At 52.4% G+C, this 17,480-nt stretch overlaps 1 protein-coding gene across 7 annotated transcripts in view; it reads left to right on the top strand.

Moving 5' to 3' along the window:
* SIK3 (SIK family kinase 3) overlaps positions 1-12,588 on the top strand; it is a 248,299-nt gene extending 235,711 nt beyond the window's left edge. For 6 of the 7 annotated variants that reach the window (XM_059181603.1, XM_059181602.1, XM_059181613.1 and 3 more), the window contains 4 exons: positions 7,342-7,505; positions 8,369-8,501; positions 9,392-9,562; positions 10,278-10,504. In XM_059181603.1, coding sequence (XP_059037586.1) covers positions 7,342-7,505; positions 8,369-8,501; positions 9,392-9,549 — 455 coding nt within the window. In that variant the 3' untranslated portion in view covers positions 9,550-9,562; positions 10,278-10,504. Of the gene's footprint in view, positions 1-7,341; positions 7,506-8,368; positions 8,502-9,391; positions 9,563-10,277; positions 10,505-11,698 lie in introns of those variants that run through there. The other variant, XM_059181601.1, reaches the window with a different exon arrangement.
* The last annotated feature ends 4,892 nt before the right edge of the window (positions 12,589-17,480 follow it).

Genomic DNA, 17,480 nt, shown 5'->3' with positions numbered 1-17,480 from the left:
TATGCTTTTGAAGTAAAAAGATAGCGGTAGGAAACTCGCGCTTACAGAATCCAGTTGGTAAAGAGAGTTCCTATTTCTCCCAAGTCGTACCATGGTTCCTTGGATTCCAGAATTCCCAGTCATCAAGATAGCCCACTTTAACTGCTGCAGTAGAACAGAATCAGCTAGTGCTAAGGAAATACGGCTTCGGGTGAATGAGGCAGGAACAAGAGTCAAAAAACCCCTCGGTTCTAGGCTCGCCTCTATCACAGACACCATAATCTCATCACTGAAACCCTCAGGTTCTTAGGTTTCTCCTCTGAAAAATGGGCAGGAGGAATGATGGTGCTTGGCAGAGTATTTAGGAAGAGAAGGACGTTCATAAGTGTGTTGCGTTGAGACATAATGCGTGTGTGCATGCACACATGAAGATGCCAGAAGCACTTGCTGCTCCACAAGGATGATGGAAAGGTGGGGTATTGTTATTACTCTGCTCTTCTCATCGATTGGCTGAACACGGAATAGCTCAGCACCCTCAGATACCCGGTTTCTCCTGCGTCACTGTGTGCAACGCACGAGCCCATTCATCTCCATCCTGAAGGAGATCAGGGTTACCAGCAGTCAGAGTCTGAAAACTTTCTGCTGTCATTCTGGCACTCGTCCAAGACAAAAGCTGCCCTGACATCCATCCCATTAGCGTAGATCGTGGAAAATGAGCTTATCCAGAGAATAAACCACCTTGAAACCTAGCATATCTTCCATCTTCCCCCTCCTTGGAGCTACCCGCATCTCCCGTCCTGTCCTTTAAGGTCTCCAGGTTTGCTCAGTCCTCACTGCCTTGCACACCCAGGAGGGCTTAGTCAGCATCTCCTGCAGGGAACGGAATAACTCCTGGGTTCAACTGCCACTTACTAGCTCTTGACCTTGGGGACAAATTACTTAATCTGTGCCTCATTTGTCTCATTGGTGACATGGAGACAGAAAGAGCTACTGCTTTATAGGGCTGCTGTGAGGATGAAATGAATTTGTATGTGAGTAGCAATGGGTGTCCGGCACATGGAAAGCCCTGTAGAGAGGTTAGCTAGTCTCCTCTGGTGAAAGCTTTCCTTCACACAGGAAGCTTTTCCATAGTATTCCTGATACCATCATCCTGCCTCTGCTAGGACACTCCCAGTGACAGAAAGCACCCAGAATGCTGAGGCAGTTTATTCTAGAAAGTTCTGATGAAGATCTTCCACAGGAGTTGACATTTGCTGACACTTCTATTGGTCCTGGACCATAATATGGACCCCCAAAAAAGTCTAATCCTTTTTTCCACCTGGTTATGATGGTTCTCCTTGGTTTCTTTTTTCCTCCCAAGCTGAAACATTGCCAGGTCTGTCAGCTGTTCCACACGTGACCTGGTTCTGAAATCTCCCACCATCCTATGTCCGTCTACAAATATTGCAGCCACCGGTGAACTCAGTACGTCTGACTGGTGCAGGCCTCTAGGCTGAATGGCACCCGTTTACTCAAAAGCCCAGGAGTTTTAACTGTTTCAGGGAAGCCCACGTCCCTCCCTATCCATGCATTACTAAGCACAGCCAGAAAGCACCGAGTCTTTTTCATAAACCGACTCAGCGCAAAACTTTCTGTCCTGCTCTGCTCCATGGGACCTAATTTCCCAGCAACCCTCAGTTTTAACTTCCTCTTTAACTAAGCTACAGAGGAGGCATTTTCTTGCTTGAATACTGTCCATCTTGTCTCTTTCTAACATCTGTTCCTATTCTGTGACTCTTGAAGCCACATCTACAATTGTCTTTAATGAATAAAGCCGCAGGTTGATGACTGTGATTTTACAACCCGGTGTAGTGAGATAATGCAAGAGGGAAACGACTGGCCTTGGAGGGCCCCGTGCTGCTCAGGGGTTCTGGTCACCTACGGGCATGCACATCTGTGTGTTTAAAATGGCGTCTTACCCTGAGCTGTCCCATTGTCCTTACCTTAGACAACACAAGCTTCCGGTGACCGAGGGCCTGGCAGATTGCCTCTCCTCCCTTTCCTCCTCTGTGTAATGAGGAGCATTAAGCTAAATGCCCCCTAAGAGAAGAAGGACAGAATTCCGTTCCATGCCCGCAGCTCTCAGCTCGGTTACTCCTTTCTCTCTCTCTCTCTCTCTCTCTCTCTCTGTGTGTGTGTGTGTGTGTGTATGGATGTTACAATCCTTTTTCCATTAGAAACCGTGGCTCCACCATCTTTCCCTGCTTTAACCTGACATGATTCTATTTTTTTTAAATTTTTTTTTATATTTTATTTATTTATTTGACAGACAGAGATCACAAGTAGGCAGAGAGGCAGGCAGAGAGAGAGGAGGAGGCAGGCTCCCTGCTGAGCAGAGAGCCCGATGCGGGACTCGATCCCAGGACCCTGAGATCATGACCTGAGCCGAAGGCAGCGGCTTAACCCACTGAGCCACCCAGGCACCCCATGATTCTATTCTTTTAAAAACTTGAGAGCTCTTAGTGTTACCTTACCGAAGAACCACCGATAATTGGCTGTTGCTTCTGCCAACAAAGGTTCTAATGCTATGGCCCCCCACCCCCTGCCACACACACACACACACACACACCCCTGCAGGCCAGCGGGGGAGGCTCGTGCTTGTTTACCTCTTTGGACAGAAAGGAATGCCTGCTGTCCTTGAATGACCCTTCCATCTCTGTGTAGTGACACACGAGTCCCAAGACCCTTCCTCCCTGATTCCCATGACAGCAAATTCAGCAGTTTACTGAGTGACTAGGTTTCACAAGATGGTCTTGCAGGAGCTGTGGAGAGTGCAGGGCTGGAAAGGTAAAGAACCCGTCTTCGGGGAGCTTACACCCTGCTGGCGGAAGGAAGACAAGCTCAGAGACCGCATTAGCCCCAAGCGCTGCAGAACGAACGCTGTAAGAGGTCTAATTGTAACGGAATAGAGCGAGCGAGAGCTTGCTGAAATTTCGCAAGGCTAGATGAGCAGGGGTCAGGGGTGATCTGCTATACTCCTATTTCCTTTCGTGGCCGCTTGCTACCAATCAGTTCGGGACCAGGCCCTGCCAAGGCGCCGAACACACCAGACGGAACACACACCCCAGAGGCCTGTCCCGAGCCTAGCCTTCCAGCACGGTCCATGCCCCATGCTGCCTGTGATCTCCCTTGTCTGCCACTCCAGAGTGAGGAAGAAGGCTTTTCTCCCTTCTGTGCTGTTAAGTGCACTTGATTTTTTTTACTCTCCAAATAAATAAGTACAATAGCATAATCAGTTTACACAGCGAGATCACAGCTGAACTTACAAAGAAAACCACATCGCCCTCCCCTCCCCGCCACCGAGCTTTGCCAGCTTCAGCAATATTTGTGGACTCGGGCCTCCCAGAGGGGTGAAACCGTGACAGGCTGAGAGTGTTCACCCCCAGAGCCTTTGAGAGGAATAGGCACACACTGCTCTCCTTTTCTCTTAGAGCCCAGTAAATGAGTAAGGGCGAGTCAACATTGACAGATTCAATAGAGAGTTGTGCAAGCCGCCCCCAGAGTCCCCAGGGCAGGGGGGCGGTGCGCACAGGGCCTCCGTGTATGTGCCCCCCCCCGCGTGATCGCGTGGCCACCCCTGCACTCGCCCCGCTTGACTTTGGTCAGTACCCAAGGACGCTGCTCCCAGAGGGTCCTCTTTCCCGCATTATTTCCCCTTTGGTGAGCCTGACCGTTCCTCCAGCTACTCTCGAGCCATAAGGGACCCCAGACTGGAGCCTGGATTTCCTGTCCCTCGGTCAGTAGGTTAGTCCCCTGTCCTGCACACCCCCCCAAATACACACACCCCTCCCGCAGGCCCACAGGTCGCTGTGGAGTGTCACAAAGGACTGGGGACTCAGGACTCCACATTCTTTTTAAAAAGGATACTGGACTCGTATAATCCCTCCCAGTTCATTCAAGAGCTTTTCACCTGTGTTGTCTTCGGAGTGCACCAGCAGCCCTCGTTTTACAGAGACGGAAATCACTTAGTCACGGCTGGGGACAGAGCCGGACCCTTACTTCGAGTGTTTGGATTCCAGGGTCGTGCCTCCTCGCCTCCCACTCTGCCCCGCGCACCCATCTGCCCAGCCGCAGATGCCAGCCCTGCTGGCTCTTTGGCCTGCAGATTCCACAGAAACTGTGTCCCCTGACTCCTGTTAGTCTGCCATGTTTTCATCTGGTTTTTAACTTACATCTGTCTCTCCTCAACCGGGGGAGAGTCAACCAACCTCCTAAACCGATCTCTGGAAGTTAAAGTGTCAGTGACTCCTTTGTTCCCATACATATGAGTGAATTGTCCCCACAATTCTGGAAGTAGGGTTTCCTTGTCTGTGTTTGTCCTCTGGGCCAGTACACCTTGTGCCCTCAGAACCAGCACCTCCGGAATGAGTACGTAAGTGACCCCAGGCTTGGCTGAGCTCCCCCAGTGCACCGAGCTTGTGGGGACCCGTGGAGTGAGACCCAGGGAAGTCTCAGGGGGCTTGCCTGATGCCCCCCTCCTCAGGAGTCCTAGCGAAGCCAGGATTCAAGCCCACGCCTCCCTGACCCCAAAATTTGTGCCCCTGAGCTCTGAACTGGGGAGTCAGCAAGGCTCGCTGCACAGTTCCCCGCCATGGTGGCCCTTGTCAGGCATGCTGGCCCCGGACACGAGGGCCAGGAAGAACACGGCCTTCCCAGCAGCAGGGCCCAGAGAAGGGCAGATGTTTGGGTTTGGAGAAACCCCAGTCTCAGGAATAAAAATAAGCTCAAAAAAAGGGAGGGAAAGGAGACTCTAAACTCTCAGGTGGGAAGGAGTTTGCTCTCGAGATCTGGAACGTGTACATTTTGTTAGCTTTGCTGTTGCCTCACGTTTGAGGCAGTCTTTCAACAGCGGGGGAGTGCGTGTCTTGGACGGAGCTGGGGTGCCGTGGATGAGCTTTGCAGCCAGCTCTGCAGCCAATGGGAAAGAACCCCAGGGAAGTGAGTGGATGGTGTGAGCGGTCAGGGAAGGAAGATAGGCATGAGGAAGTCCCTCGAGAAAGCAAGCTGCCGCTGTTTGTGTTGCTTCCTGGCAAAGCCAACCACAGAGCCTGGGCCGCACCACTTCCTGCCTGTGACTTTCCTTAGTCCTGGGGTGAGCGCGAGAGCTGTGTCTGCCAAAAGGACTCGGGTGTGTAGCCAAGATGAGGACTGGCCCATGCAGTAAGGCCTGGCAGAGGCTCTCTCTCCTCTTCCCCTCTCTTCTGGCTTTTCAGCGTTCAGTAGCAAAAGAATTGGCTTCTTAACTTTCTTTGGCCTCTTTGCTCAGAGAACTTCCAAAAGATTTCTCATTTACCTTCACCTTTGGCCTTTGGAAGCCTCCCTCCTGTCGTTTTACTCCAGAATATGCTGTGTTACTGGTCAGAGCTTGTCAGTTGGTTCCCCTCCTTGCCATCCTACCTCAGCCTCTGAGCCAGGCCTAACCTGGATTGTTTTAGGAGACCTTTTGAATATGGAGACCTGAAACCCTTACCCAACACTCAACGCGGTGTATTTTACTTCCGTTATTCAAACAGATCTTTGGAATGGCACGGTTTGCATGAGGGCCATGTCTTCTACTGACAGCTTTTTAAAAACCTGGTCTCGCTAAGGTAGAGTTCATCAGAAGATAAGGCAAGTGGTGGCCAAGGAGCTTCGACTGAAAAAAAATCAAGCTGACAAAACTATATATTCAAGTGCCAGGCTCTTAAGGACCAGAGCCAAAAGTGCTACCAGGAGGATCCCGTCAACTTGGGTGTAGTCCTGGTGTTCTTCTTGACTACTCTTGGTCAAGAGGAAATACTCAGCCCTCTCGAACTCTTATCTCCAAAATCCAGTCCATAGGGTACATGAGTCTGACAGTACTAACCCATATTAAGATAGCATTTATTAAAATCTATAAAGAGCTAAGGATTGCATACCTACTGGGTATAGGACACTGTTCTGGAACACTACTGAAGGCTCACAGACATGCATAAGATATAGTTCTTGTTCTCAGAGAAATACAGGTTAATATAAATAGCTAATGCAAATACACAGTTGAACATGGTGTCAGGAATAATGTTAGCATAATAACGTTTTATAAAGTTTTCTGACATTTAAAGGAAGCCAGGATCTTTTTCTGTTTGGAAGGGAAAGTTTCATCAAGATGTTAACATTTGAGATTGACCCAGAGAATAAGTTGATTTGGATTGGCTGGAATGGAAGGAGAAGCGCACATTTCCAGGGAGAGGGCACAGGGAGGCTACCTGCATGGAATCGTGAGTGGGTGGAGAAGACTTAAAGTGCTCCCGTTTGACTGGAAGCCAGCACATGGGGGAGGGCAATGCGAGGTGCTTGCTGGAAAGTGGGCTGGGACAGCATTGCGAAAACGAGCTGTTTGGGCTACCCTGTGAAAAGGTGAACTTTTGTAGAGTGGCGATCCAGGGATGGTGAGGAGGGCTGGTCAGTAATTCAGCCAAGAGGAGGAAGCAGTGAGTCTGGAAAGGAGGGGGACTCAAGTGACCAACATGGCAGCAGTAGATTCTTTAGGCTTGAGGTGGTGTGGAACCGGGGGGAAGGAGTGAACAGGGGACCCCATGAGCTCACATCTGGAAGGTTAGGAAAACAGGCACCAAAACAAGATTTAACGTCTGAAAGAGGACCCGGGGTGGGAGGCGTTGATGGGTTTGGAGCTGGGCCTGTTTTAAGTGTTAGACGTTGCCTGGCTCTCTGGGGGAAGATATGGAGTAAATAGTTGGAATTAGAGATCTAGAGCTTTATTAAAACGTTTCAGTAATTCTTTACCCAGAGACAATGGAGTTGAAGCCATGAAAATAGGTGATATTACCAAAGTAAGTGTGAGGAGAGAGAGGAGGGCAAGGTAGAATTATTAGCTGCGGAGGAGCCAGAAGCAGCTGGGGACGGCTGTTCACACCGTAGAAGAGGGGCCCCGGCCGGTGCACTGAGGTGGATGGAAGCCAGGGAAGGAGAGAGAAGGCGTCCACAGAACAGAGGCCGTTCTCCATGGTAGAGGTTCCTGAAAGCTCCAAGAAAGATTCTTGTGTGCATGTGGGTTTGGGAAACAGCACTGTCTAGGCAACAGAGGAATGAAGAAAAAAGAAAAGTTTCAGAGTGATCCAGCCAACCACCATTGTATGGAATTTTTCTTGGGAGGGTTTATAGCCCTCCGTTAAGAAGTGTATATATCTCTTGAGCACCATCACTAGCCAGCCGAGGATTAGCGGACCATGCCCACGGGGGTCTCACCATTACTCTTTGCCTCTGGCCAGACATTTCTTTGATGGGAGTTGACAATGTTGGGAGAAACCCGAGATCTGCTGACCCTGTTTTGCTCTGTCTCCTCAGAGTCTGTCATAGGGAACTGCATGGATAGAAGTTCTCCAGGACAAGCAATGGAGCTACCGGATCACAATGGACTTGGGTACCCAACTCGCCCCTCTGTCAGCGAGCACCACAGGCCCCGGACCCTCCAGAGACACCACACGATCCAGAACAGTGATGATGCTTATGTATGTTGGCCCCCTGCTGCTTCCCAGCAGTAGGACCCTACCAGTCCCGACCTTGACTATAGAACTTGGAATGTGGGGTCTTATCTGCCCTTCCATTTTGCTCAACCAGAGTCCAGCACCTCTGGAAACTGCAAGCTTGGCTTTGAATGAGCCTCACAGACCAGTTGAGTCTGTGCTCCCAACTTTAGCGTGAGGAATCGAGTAGTTGCTTTCTGTTCCTTCCAGGCAGAGTTCTTGAACTTGTCCCCACACTGTCCAAGCTCCAGCTCAAGCAGATGAACCCCTAGGCTCTTGGTTAGTTTCCTGACAGCTCCGCTGAACTTACTCAGATAAAGGGAGCTAATCCGGCTCAGGAAGACTTTGCTTCCCTAGGGCAGCACGGTCTAATACAGTAGCACACACATGGCCGTCAAATACATGTGTATTTAGAATGAAATAAAATTTAGAAATTGAGTTCCTCAGTCACATTAGTCATACACTTCCATGCTTAGTGGCCACTTGGGACTGGTGGCCCCATGCTGGACAGGGCGGGTGTGGAGTGCTGTCCTAAGACCAAGCCCTTGGGGTGCTGGGGATGGGTCAGCACCTGGTTTGGGCAGGCCATATCGCTGCCCCAGGCTGTAGCCACCAGCTGAGGTTTGCCAACGCCCACCCCACAGGGGAAGGTGAGCTTCCCGCGCTGTCACCCCTGCAGCCTTCCCATTTGGAAGGCACCGTGGAGGGAGTCTAGGTAGTCCAACCTGGGAGGGGGGCCCCGAGGCTGCCCTTTGTGCTCCATTTGAGGGAACCGCTAGCTCTGAGGGTCACCCAGGAGTGGCACACGCTCTGGTATCCTAACTTCTTTTCCTAATTGTTTTCTACAGGTGCAGCTAGATAACTTGCCGGGAATGAGTCTAGTGGCTGGGAAAGCGCTCAGTTCTGCCCGGATGTCAGATGCGGTTCTCAGTCAGTCCTCGCTCATGGGAAGCCAGCAGTTTCAGGATGGGGACAATGAGGGTAAGGGGCCTTCTGCGTGAGGCACCCCTCCCCCCTCCTCGCTGGTGACTCTTCTCCTCTTCTGTGTAAAGGGTTCACGGGAAGATGGGAAGCCTCGGCTTCCTCCCAGGGTCTGAACCCAAAGCCCTTCACACTTTTCTCCATCGAGAATGAGCACACAAAGGAATGTATTTTGTAGTTGAGTGCAGGGGTATCACATCTATCTTTGTAATGCTGCGATCAGATATTGCTTCAGTAACTATTTTTCTAGTTCTGATTAGAAGGCATTGTGTTGTAAAGGATGGTCTCCCTCCCCTTGGCACCAGTAACGGGAGCCTATCCCTAGGGATACAAAGCATAGGCTTTTTGGAATGGACAGGTCTGCAAGAAATCCTGACTTTGCCCTTTACAGGCTTCAGAGACAAGGCACCTGACCTTTCTGAGCCCCCAGGATCCTCCCTTGTAAAGTGGCAGGGACCATAGAGCCTAGATCCTAGCTGGTGGGCGAGCGTTAATCGGCTCAGTGAGGATAAAGTGTGTAGAACATCACTTGGAGCCGGCTAGCAGGAAAACGGCCAGGTCCCTTTGAGATTTACCTCTTGAAGGGACCTACCTGGCAGGTCTGCAGAACTGCAGGACCAGTTCTCTCTGCTTCCACACTGCAGTGGTTGATAGCGGGTGTGGGAGTTAGTAAAAGAATGGGGTAAAGTGGAACCCTCGGAGAGTCTGGGAAGAATCCTGGCCCAGCCTGCAGCTACTGAGCACGCGGAGGGCCTGCTGTGAGCTAGAATGCAGGCCCGGGGGGTCCGGTTCCAGGGGGCTCCAATTTCTCGTCCTCCTCTTACCCCCTTGCCCACCTCCCATCCCAACCCCCCAGCTGCAAATCTCACATGTTCTTTCTGGTGTTGCAGAATGCAGGGAGAATCTAATGGGTCATGAACACCCAGACCTGACTGACGGCAGCCAGCATCTGAACTCCTCTTGCTACCCATCCACGTGCATTACAGACGTCCTGCTCAGCTACAAGCACCCGGAGGTCTCCTTCAGCATGGAACAGGCAGGCGTGTAACAGGAAACAGAGAGTGAGTATCGCCTCCCAGGGCCCGACCCAGCCTCGGGCCCAGTGCCAGCTCCTGGTCTTTCCAGGGCTTCCTTCTGTGTGTGGAGTCTGTGAACTTGACGGCGCCACACCCCCCACCCCCTTGATCTTCGCTTCTTCCTGTTCCGTCAGACGAAGCTGTGCGGTTGTTCTGGGGAGTGGGTAGGGCATATAAGGAGTGCATGCTGGCCGCAGTCCCTTGGTTTAATTACAGGGCGAAGACGTGTTGTGGGTGCCATAGAAACCTAGAATCAATAAGTGAGCTAGGGCTTCAGAGGACAGGGGACCTCTGGCCACGGTAATAAGGAGAAGATGGTCCTTGACCTCAGTCCCCAAGCAGGAAACCCCGCAAGAAAACGCATCTGGCCATAGTTTCCAAGGCCGTGCAGCAAGTTGAAGGCCATTCCAGACGGGGGAACTAGGCGAGCAGAGGCCAGTGGTAGGAAACAGGTACACTGACCGGCTCAGCTCGTGTCACACCTAAACACACAGTAGGTAGCATGGCTTCTGTCTTTGAAAACTCTGACAGAAGCCCATGAGTGAAAGGCTGTCTGGCAAACCCACCCTCGGGTCTCAGTGCGGCAACCCTGTCAAATTCCTGAGGTCAGGGGGACCAGTTGCACGCTGGGAACGTTTTCGCGTGAACGTCTGAGCCTCTGGCTGTACCCTGAACCTCCCCCGTGTCTGCTCCGTTGCAGGTGTGTGTACAGCTCGGGGATGGGAAGGTCGACTTTACACCGACAGTATCTAGCAGCATTGCGCCAAATTGCCATTGTGTTTCTGTCCACCCAGAATGTCGTGGCTCCTTTCCTCACACTGGTTCATCAGTGTGCGATTCTTTTGGGTTCTGAGGGGGTTTTGCCATGTTTGCTTGTATGACCAAGTCACCAAGGAAATAAACAGGATATCCGTGTTTGCCACCTTTTGTGAAAGCGTATTTGGTATATTTGAGTTGGTGGTTTGGTTTGGTTTTGGTTTGATCTTTTTTTTTTCTTTTTTTTTGGTATGTGTTCTTCTGGAGGTGATTTTCTCTCTTTTCTTTATTTCTCCCTCTCTTTTTCTTTCCTTTCCTTTTTCTTTTTCTTTTCTTTCTTTCTTTTTTTTTCCCCTTCTTTCCTTTGTTGAGACAGAGGAACAAAGCAGTTAAAACTACAGAGGCCAGGAGACCCAGAGCCACGCCCCTCCCCCGCCTCCCCCCAACCCCAGCAGCCTCCATTCCTTCCCATTGCTGATCCACAGAGGCAAATACTAACCCATAACAACTCTGGAACCTTAGTGGTTAGGGAAAGGGAGAGAGGAAGGGGTGACAACCCCTGGCACTTGGAAACCAGAAAGAGAGCAAAAAACAAAACGAACCACCAAGCCTGGGAGCTGGGAAGGTCTTTACCACTGGGATCCCATGAAAAATGTGTCTGGCCTGGCCAAAGTCGCATCAGACTATTAGCATGGAGGCCGCGAGTGGCCTGGCCTTGGGCTGTCACCAGTCAGAATGTCTCAGTGGGAGCCTTCTCTTCGGTGTGTAACTCAGCTCCCCTCTGACAACCTGGAAGGTTGGTTGCCTTTATCATCCTGCTGGCCCTACCCACAGACTGAACACCCAGTGGTACACGATGCCTGTCACTTGTCATTCTCATTTTATCATGTGCTATATCCATGGGGTGATTCTTCAGACACACACACACACGCACACACACACACGCTTTTCCCTGTCAGCCTCTTTGACACAGGCAAGAAGAACAGGAGGTTGTCTTGGGCCCTGCCTCCCTCCTAACCTTCTTCTCCTCCCCGGGCATCCTCAGCCCCTATTTTAATTCTTGATCATGTAGGGATTGTTTTGGGTAAATGTTGATATTATTGTTATTATTATTGTTGTTATTATTATTAATAAATAAAAACAAAAGGAATTTTTGTTTAAAAGAGAAATGTTTAACCAGATTCTGTTCTATTTGAATTGTGACTTGCACCTTTTGTTCCAAGTTTTTAATGTAGATGTTGTACTCGTGAGCAGCTCTTAACCTGTGCCCGTGACAGGTGTAGTGGTCCCCTTCCCCCGCCCCGGGGAAGCCGTGCACACGCAACACAATCGTTAGCCGCTCTCTTTGTGTTTCTTCACTGTTAGAAACCAAAGTCTTCTCTGCCGGCTGGGGGCTGACAGCATCTGGCCCCTCTCCTTCCGATCTTCAAGGCAAGAAGGAGATGCTCAATATTCTGACTCTTGATCCTTTTTCCTGGGAAAGCAGAGTGAAGGGTCCCCAGTCTGCTCCTAATCTTTCCTCCTGAATTTGCACAGAAGAAAGCGGGTGTCCAGCATGGGTCCTGGTGTTGCCAACAGGATTCCCATGCAGCTTGTCCTTCTCACGGATACTGGCAGCTCAGCTCCTGGACCCAAGATCCCGCGAGTGGATTTCTGCAATTTGAGAGCCTTTCTTGGGATGTGCCCCGCGTTTCCATGCTCCCCAATCTCCCCTCCACTTGGTGATGCCTCCAATTCCTCACCAGAAGAGGCGACCCGGAAGGCCCGAACAGCTACCGTGTGACTTCTCTGGGCTTGTTCCAGCTCCCAGCCCCCCTCCACCCCCGCTGCCCCCTCGCTCCCGCGCTCAGCCTGTTCTGTTTACGTGGTACTGTGCTCATGGAAGAACAGGCTGCCCTCCGCCAGCGACCACCCGGGTGAGAGCCAACGAGCCGAGAAACCGTGCCATCTTGCGAACTACACTTGTAAAAGATCATTGCTTTGTATCGTAGTAACCGATATGCGCCGTATATGTTGAATGTATATGAATATAATTTCCTATTTCTGCTCTTTGAAAATGTCAGAAGTATTTTTTTCTTTCTCATTTATGTTGAACTAAAAATGGATTAAAAAGCTCTCCAGACCCAAACTGTGGCATGAAGACCTTTTAGTTTGTTTTCTTTTTTCCCTCCTTGTGGGCAACTTACAAACTTACAGCTTAATATCTTGGTTGGACAGTAGGGGGTTGGGAAAATAAAAACCTGATTATAATCTTACGTTGATCTATTATTTGCCTTGTGGTTCAGAGTCTAGCTGGGAGAAGCATCCAGGTGTCCGGAGGCTGGCAGCCGAAGAGGTCCACCCAGCATAAGGTGCAGCTTTGAGCAATCCATTATCTCACCCCTCCTTGTCAAGGAGCATTCTCTAGAAGCCTGAATTCGGCCCACACCGTGTCCCCAGTCACCCAGCTTGGACTCTGCCCTCTTCGAAGGGAGCCTTGGAGTGTGCTGAGTCAGAGGGAAGACCGATTCCTTGAGGGGAGTGGAAGGAGGTCCTCAAAGACCTGGGGCCTTGATGAGGTGACCCCAGTCAGCCCAGTGACGGGATTACCAAATCAGTGTTAGGACAGAAAGGGGACTCTTCCTATAACTTTCCTCTTGTTTTACACCTGGACTGCACAGAGGGCAGGGTGGAGTTGCCAGCACCGTCCGTCCCAGGCCTGGCTGAGAGCGGGCTGGCTGAGGTGCTTCTCTGAAGCAAGATGACTAAAGCTGGAAATATTGCCTGGGTTTGTAGAAAGAGTAGGAAGAGGGAACTTACAAAAGCTTCGGCACCCATCGTGAGCTAGAGGGTCACCCTGGGACTGTGTAGAACAGAAAGAGCCTTCTAAGAAGGGGTCTCCTAGAAATCGTCTGAGTGTGGACTCACCTGGGAAGGCTTGACTGAGCGTCTCTAGAAGCGCGCGGCGACACACCCCGGCACCTTCCACATCCCGTAACCACCTCTGTGGCGGCAGCAGCCCCATGAAATCAGCTGGGGCACCTCTGGGCCAGAGGCGGGATGAGCTTCGAGAGGAAGGAGCTCAGCCAGAGATCTGAGCTCTAGAAGGTAGAAGCCATGCCCACCGATCCTTCCTGTTCCTTCCTTGTGACCTTGTGTCCTCCCTCACCCCACCCCAACCGTGGAGGCCCACATTTAGAGGCCGGTGTGCCCGCCGAGGCAGCAGACTTCAGCTTTGGCTGGCCGCAGAGGAGTCGTCTGCTCTTGGTTTCCTGAGCAGGTAGGCAGGAGAGAATCGCGTTTGGCGGGTTACAGGGCCCTGCCCTGGGGCCTACTGGGGCTCTGTCACCAGGACCTGCGATGAAATTGCCAAAAGGGAAATACAGGGGTGGGAGCCCCTCCCTCCCCTGCTCCATGTGAACCATCCCAACCCCAGGCCTCCCATCCTGATCGGCCGCACACCGTCTCCATTCAAACGTTCAGAGCAGGGTCTGTGGTACAAGGCCAAGGGCTCAACAGTTAGTCACCGCTGGGTCTCCTCCCAAGACAGCTCCTTCAGATGCCCCTTCACTGGCCTGGTGACCCTTCCTTTCACGTGCCGTGCCATTCATCGAGCAAATATTTGTTGAGTGTCTGTTATGTGCCAAGCGTAGCAGGGGACAGAGTCCTCGCAAGTGCAGACTGACAAGTATGACATGGGGATGGGAATTGTGAAATGAGCCGCTAATCATTCTGAGCAAAATCCACCCCTGCGGTCAGCGAGCAGCCCTCCAGCGTGTTTGGGCAGAAGTGGGCGGGGCCAAGTGGCGGGAGTGGGCGTGGGGGGGTGCACAGGGCCAAGCCCTTGGTGATCCTCTTCGGAAACAGTCCCTCTGGAGTGCCCCAAGATCAAGGAAAGAGGCTTTTGGGACTAAGGGCCCACACTGGTGGCCCTCTGCTAAGCAGACAGTGCAACCCACAGGCCCTCAAGGCCTCTCTCGGGCTGCCCCCCGGGGCTGATTCTGACATGCACATAGCCTTCCTTCCCCTCCAAAATCCTAGTAATGAGGGGCTTGGGCTGGTTGGAGGCAAACATCTTACAACAAAACGGAGTAGACAGACACACTAGTGAGCAGGTATGGTGAAAAAGAAAAACTTGTTGCTTGTAAGGATGCTAGCAACAGCACTCCTTAGCCCGGCATGCTGAAGTCCCTGAGCTGGGAAACCAACAAGCCCCTGATCAGACCACCAGGGCTAAGGGCGTCGGAGGCCCCACTGCTGGTGGCCAGCCAGGCCTCCTGACTCCTGTTCCCGATGGCACGAAGTACTAATGCCTGGAGGTCACAGGCAGCTCTTGGCAGCTCTGAGAGACTGTCTTCTCATACTGCCAGATAACAGCAAGCATATCTGGCTGCCGGGCCTTCCAGGGATGATCGTGGAAATGCTTTGGCCACTGAGGAGATACACAAATGTTGGAATTAAGTTTAGCCATAATATTTCAGTAATAAACCAAAGTATAAAAATGGCAGGTGGCTTGGAGTCCAACCAGAAAGCTTCTGAGATCCCCTGTGTGCTGGCTGGGGTGAGCTCTACCCCCCAAAAGAAAGGAGCATCTCTTGGCCTGACACAGCCATGAGCTGCCCCAGGAGGGGGACAGCCTTCTCCCCACCCCCCTGCCCCGCCACAGCTCTTTAAACCACAGGCAGAAAGCTGGGCCGGCCAACTGGCAGCCCAGGCAGCTTGTTCAGGGAGACTGGCTCCCTCTCTGTGGGGCCCCATGGGCCTCTGCGGCTGGGCTGGTCCAGGAACAGAGGTCCCAAATGCCAGCATCTGCAAGTCAGGGGCCACACAGAGAAAATGCGACTCCTTGCCACGTCTGCTTCCAGAAGCCTAGGTCTTAGCTCTGGTCTCACAGCGCAAGTGTGTTCAGTGGGAGCGAAGGGAGAGAATGCCAGAAATTTGGGGACACACAGAAGAGTTACTGAGTGCCAGCTACCTTCCGGTTTGGCCACAGATACCCAAATGTAGTGCTTAAAACAACACACATTTATGACCTCAGGACAGTTCTAGAGGTCAAAAGTCCCAAGCGGTCATACTTGGTCATTCGAAGCTGAAGTCCTGCTGTCAGCAGAGGTCATCAGTTGACCTTTTCTTCCGGAGACAGCAGGGGGTCACCTGTGTCCACCTCATCCTGCTTCTGGAGGCCGCTCCCACCCCCTGGCCTACAGCCCCCTGTAGCTCTGACCAGAGCTGCTGCTCCTCATCTCCTCCCACCGTGTCTCTGACCCCTGTTGCGTATGTTTAAAGACCCTTGCACTGACATCGGGCCCCCTGGATAACGCAGGAAAACCACCCACCTTCAGGTCCTTCCAATCACACCTGCAAAGTCCCTTTTGCCAAGTGACAGTCTCAGGTTCTGGGGAGGAGGACCTGAACATCTTTGGGGGGAAGGGGCATTCGTCTGCCTGTCATATACAACACCCCTGCCGTGACTCTAGGCATGGGGAGTTCCATCCTTGTCTTCATTCAGCAGATAAGGGACCGAGGAGGGCAGAGGTTCTCTGACTCGCCCAGGGCCCCACGGCTAACGAGAGACAGAGCTGGGATTCCAACCTAAGGCTGTCCTGCTCCAAGCCCTCTTATCTGCGGTGAAGGACAAGGAGACCCACTCCAGTGGCAGAAGCCCGGGGCCCAGCAGCTCTGGGACTTGGCTGACAAAGGGAGTTTCCTGGGTAGGCAGTGAAGGGCACATTTCTGTCTTGGGTCTACAGCCAGAGACAGGGGTGCAAAGTTCAGCCCTGCCTCTCCTTTGCTGAGAGACCAGAGACCTGGGGCAAATTCAGTCCACTCCCCCCAGTTTCCTCATCTGTAAGACGGCAGGGAGGGGCGAGGCCGGAGTAGTTGGTCCCACAGAGCCTCTCGGCTTGGGCCCCCCCAGCTTCCGTGACTCAGAGCCCATCAGTGAGCTGGGCTTGGAGGTGCTGAGCCTTCCAAGAGACCCCTTTGGCAGAGTGGCTTGCAAACACCATCAAGCAAGGGAGCACACGGCGCTTTGCCTTTATTTACAGAACTCTCCGGGTCCTCCAGCAGCCCCACCATTTTGGTCTCCATTTTACTGATAGGAAACGGAGGCTCAGAGAGATGACCTAACTGGCCCCCGATCCTCCTCCAGGATTTCACAAGTGGGAGGCAAAATGAAGTGAGTAACCAGGTCTCCTACGGCTCTCCTTAGGCAGAGGTCTTTAGACCTGCCCCGGGAACTGCTGAAGTCCGGTCTCCACTATAGGGCGCACACCCACAGGTGAACAGCAACAGTGCCAAGATGTAGGGATTAGCTTAAGTGACTGCTCTTTGTTCTGACATGAGGCCCTTTTGTGATGTTTAAAAAAAAAACAACTTTTCTTTTTTGAAGTGCTGGTCGTGGTAGAGATGGGTGGGGTTGGGGGGTGGGTGGGGTTGGGGCGTGTATGGGTAACATTTTTACATGACAAAATCAAAAGCAGGTACTCCATGTTGGTCTCCTAGAATTGGTTTGGAAATGTCCAAAGTCCCTGAAATCTCAGGCTGGGGGCCACAAAGCCCTCTCTGCTCTGCACAGGCCACTTCTTGGCACCACAGGTCCCCTCCAGCTGAGGGTAAGGCTTTGGGAGGTCTGGGAGAGCCTGGAGAGATATGCTGACCTTTTGGGACAAAAGAGGCCGCAGGGTGTTGGGGTGGGGAGAGGGTCTGCTGCCCATGGAGGGAAGGACAGGGTGGGGGCCGAGTCATCTCCCTGGAATGCAAGGGGACAGTGGGGGGGGGGGCATCTCCTGGGGGAGGAGTCCCAGCCACCCCTGGCCAGCTGGCGTCTCTTGCTTCCATTCCCGGCTGCACTGGCACAGCCAACAATGGCGGACACACATCCCCCCCGGAGAAGGGATGGGTGCCGATGACCCCGACCCTGAGGGCCTGCAAGCCTGCTCCCACCCCCTCTGGCCCCCACCTGAACCCTTTGATCCCTGGCCCTGCAGCCCCCGCAGCTTCCTGTTTGCCCACTCTATTTGTCCGGCCCCGGGGACAGAGCTGATCCTTGAACTCTAAGTTCCACATCGTCAGGACCAGTGAGCAGCAGCAAGGCCTGGGCTGGGCTTATCAGCCTCCCAGCCCAGCCCCTGCCTGGAGACATAAATAGGCTGGGAGAGAGGGCAGC

Source organism: Mustela lutreola, chromosome 1 (genome assembly GCF_030435805.1).
Source record: "Mustela lutreola isolate mMusLut2 chromosome 1, mMusLut2.pri, whole genome shotgun sequence".
NCBI lineage: Eukaryota > Metazoa > Chordata > Mammalia > Carnivora > Mustelidae > Mustela > Mustela lutreola.
This window is presented reverse-complemented; position numbering and strand designations above follow the sequence as displayed.